The 4,009-nt window shown below is 37.7% G+C and overlaps 1 protein-coding gene across 2 annotated transcripts; it reads right to left on the reverse strand.

The window, feature by feature from the left end:
* Positions 1 to 269: 269 nt before the first annotated feature.
* Positions 270 to 3,398, reverse strand: LOC127252763 (uncharacterized). 2 transcript variants are annotated; one of them, XM_051277067.1, is made up of 7 exons: positions 3,232 to 3,398; positions 2,373 to 2,954; positions 1,416 to 1,761; positions 1,243 to 1,327; positions 1,086 to 1,172; positions 768 to 1,013; positions 270 to 653 (listed from the first exon to the last, which is right to left on the reverse strand). In XM_051277067.1, exons 2-7 carry the CDS (start codon positions 2,531 to 2,533, stop codon positions 580 to 582), a joined length of 999 nt encoding a protein of 332 aa, XP_051133024.1. In that variant the 5' UTR covers positions 2,534 to 2,954; positions 3,232 to 3,398; the 3' UTR covers positions 270 to 579. The 2 variants fall into 2 exon arrangements, with proteins under 2 accessions (XP_051133024.1, XP_051133025.1); XM_051277068.1 differs by having other exon boundaries at positions 2,373 to 2,942; positions 3,232 to 3,395.
* Positions 3,399 to 4,009: the final 611 nt, after the last annotated feature.

Genomic DNA, 4,009 nt, shown 5'->3' on the forward strand with positions numbered 1-4,009 from the left:
CAACCCGAAACACGAAACTCGATCTGAATTTTATATTTCGAATTATCAGATCAACTCAAAATCTACGACACAACTTTTGTTTTCCGGGTTTGGGTCAACCTAAGTTTTTGCAAACATGAAATACCCAAATCCAAACCTGAAAAATTTCAAGCCGAACGGATTCGATTTTTCGGGTCGGGTTCAATTTTGACACTCATAATCCCAACTCATTGTCTATCGTTAAAATCAATTCAACGACCGACCCATTGTCATCCTTACAGTCGAAAACACATACAAACTCATTGTCATCTTTATTCGTAATAAGCAAAATTCGACCACATAAATTCGCAGCTCCTACCTCAAGATTAGTACAATATCACATGCAAAAGAACTCTGTTTCGAGATTTCTAAATGCACAAAAAACATTTTTTTTAATGAGATCCGCCATGTTTATGAACTTAAAAGCATCTGATAGAAGTACAAAAATGTTATGATCAAAAATCAAATCCCAAAGAGTCAGAAAGAAACATACCAATGCCTAGCAACCATTCAGATATGCGTTCCGTCACTAACTTTGTCGACCAAGTGTCTGTTTAGTTACTACAGCTCAACCTGCAGTTTCTCAAAACAGAAGGCAACGATAACTGGCCCTGAAAGATCCCCAAGTGCACAGCCTACAGAAAACGCGTGAAGCATTCAATTAAAGCAAGAAAAGATTGCATTGTATGTATGCACAAGTACTGTTCTTCATTTCATGCCGGTTCTACACAAGCTTTATCGAAACATACCGATCCATTGCCCAGCCGATGGTCGAATAAATGTTGCTCCGATCCCAGCTGCAATAGAAGCAAAAATAAGAGACGCGCCACATCTCACGGTGGTGCCACAAACCTTCTTTACAAGAACTCGAGCTTGTTCTGATGTGTCGACAGGATCATCACCTTCTTCCTTGGGCTTGGATATTGACCTAAGGAATCGATAAATGTCAATGCCTACTTGGACTATCCATGATGCTAAAATTCCGAGGCAATGTCCTGCATATGCAAAAAGGTGCAAGTTCAAATTAGCTGAGCCGTAGAGAGGATAAGAAATGAGGGACAGATTACCTCTGAATGTGGTTCTGCTCACACAAAAAGCATATGTTGTAGTTGGCATCCCTCTGGCAGCCTTTCGAGTGGCTGATTTTGGTACATCTGTGATAATTCAAGGATAACATCAGGACAATACGGATAATACGTGTGTTTGTCTAATAATTAAGAATACCTTTGAGAAGCTTCCAGGCCATGCGCTGTGAAACATAGTGAACTGCAAGTCTTTCAAGGACTCGCCTCGTAGTAACTACACTTGTCTGAGTACCACATCATCCAATGAGTTTAATTTTATTAGAGATAAGAAAATAAAGCTCTCAAAGTTTACCAAGGAAAGGGAAGTGTTACCTCACGAACTATTTGCTTAACAGATTTCTTGAAAGGAACAATCAAATCCAAACGTTTTTCCTCAGGATTTTCCTGTAGAAAATCCTCGTCATCAGCATCTTCCACAGCCGTTTGGGGCTCCACAAGTGGCAAATAGAACAACAGGAAAGACCTCAGAGAAGTCAGTGCCAAAGTTTTCCAATGAAATGCTGAGAATAGTGGTTTCAACTGAATATTATACTGCTTGGGACTGTAGTTCAGCGCATTGCTATTAAATATCCTCCCAGACGCGTATCGTATGCTTGAAATGTAATCTTCATCCAGAGTTGCACCCGCATCACAATACGCAACTTGTGTTAGGCCATTTCTGTGACATAATGCATCAACACCAATCAAATAATGTATAAAAAATGAGCTATATTTTACTTTAATCTGTCAAATTCAATGATCTTTATTGCTTTGAATGATAATCCCACTTGTGAGTAGAATATGAGAAATTCTTCCCATTTTATCAATTCCTTTTGCAAGTCAATCAGCTCTCCACTTAAACATATCAATGCATCAAGATCGTATTTGTGCCTATTGTGAAACACATTTGATTCACAAAGTCATGCAATAACATCAATTCACATCTATCAGAATTCGATGAATGTGTTGTAGCAAAATTCATTTTATTCCATTAGAGAACATTTTCATCTTCTAAAAATGCAGGAATCCAAACAAAATAGGCTTAAGATCATGCCTTCATTCTACATTCATACCAAACATCGACTCATCCTAACTGACTATTAGTATTTTGAAAATTTCGACAGATTTATCCCTTTTCCACTATGTTTTCTTGCCTAGAGCTAACGAAAAAACGTATGCAACCCCCAAGACTCCTTTTCAAAACCTACATATTTTGAAGACAAACAACATTCTAGCATAACAGAATAAAACACAACAAAAAGTTTCCAGCAATACAGAATAAAGACTAACCCAAACAGAGCTCCGAATGCGAAAGGAGTCGCGAAGGCGAAAGAAGCAGCCGCGGTGGAAGCTCCGCCGAGTTTGGTGGTAAACAGGCTTCTCGAATTGAAGGCTTGCGCGCCGAAGTGAGGATTTCTCCTCACCATATCCAGCAATACCATAGCCGCCATTCTTCAGATGCCTTTCTTCTCCAAAACCACAAAAACCGAGGACGAATGATGGTGCCCTAATTAGTGATCAATCATACAGCCGAGAATCGAAATCCAAACTCAGATCGACAACCGAGAATGGGATCTCGCAGCTTTAATCAGAAAAATTTGCGAATCATTTCTCCAATTCAAGGCGGCTTTGAAATTAGAGTAACGGGTATAATATACCGAAGTATCCAAATTTGGGCCGCGTTTACTCTCCTGGTTTTACTGTGCATTTGCTATTCAAAACACAACCTACAAATATCATCGTATTCCAACCTACAAATCCTACTCTATTGTTCCCCACTATTGCCCTGACACAAATCAATTTTTAAAAACTTGGCAAAATAAGTTTGAAATGGCAGCGACGACGACGACCGGCGACCACCTGGAGAAGAAGCTGCCAATTAAAAAAAAGAATGAAAAAAGAGATGAGAAAATACATCAATTTCTTCAGTACGCAATCAGTAGCCACACTCCCATTCTATATAAATACAACAAAATGAATCAAAGAACTGGGGGAAAAAATGTAAAATATTTCCAAAACTTTGAAAGTCACAGAGCAGAAAAATACAGAAAACAAAAAAAAAAAATGACATGGAAAACAAATCAATATCCAATTAGACACCAACACTAACAAAAAATTGAAAGAAATAGATAAAAAAAGAAATGCATACACAGAAATTCGCGCAGATTGCGAGGTGGGGATCGGCGGTTAGCGGCGATATGCGAGATCGAGATGAAGGTGGGGGAGGGCGGCCGGCGGAGCGTTGCTGTCGACGATTTTAGACGATTGATTTGGAATCGGATTTGCGAGATTTGAGAATGGAAATGTTGTCAATAGTCGTTCGGCCGGCGGTGTTCGGTTTTCGAACAGGCGGGTTACGGGTCAAATCAAAACCGGACACAAACCGACGGAACGACGGATGGTTTTTGTCAAACCATGAACCGGCGGTTCGGTTTATTACTCCCTCCGTTCCACATAATTTGTCCCTATTTTTTATTTTCGTTTGTCCCACGTAATTTGTCCATTTTTTTGGAAATATAATTATACAATTTAATCTCATTTTAAATTTTAAATTTTATAATTTTTTTAATCTGATTAAACTATTTAGTTATTTTAATCTTAATCCACAGTTATTTTTATTATACGATAATTATTTTTATTAATATACATTTTAATTATTTACTAATTACAATTTACCTAAAATTTTCCGCATCTACAATAATAGGCCCTTAATTAATGGAATGGTTGGAGTATTATATTTTTTATTTATTTTTTTATTTTTTTTAATCATGCAATTTGCAAAGCGGCGCCAAGGCGCAAAGGCGGCCAGATGAAATGTAAAAGAACGAGGAGAAAAGTAGAAAGAAAAAAAAAAAAAAAAATTGGACATGAAAGAAAAAAGAAACTTGGTTCGACCGTGGGAATATAAAATTAGAGTAAATTTTGAT

Source organism: Andrographis paniculata, unplaced genomic scaffold (assembly GCF_009805555.1).
Source record: "Andrographis paniculata isolate CXL003 unplaced genomic scaffold, ASM980555v1 Contig49END, whole genome shotgun sequence".
NCBI lineage: Eukaryota > Viridiplantae > Streptophyta > Magnoliopsida > Lamiales > Acanthaceae > Andrographis > Andrographis paniculata.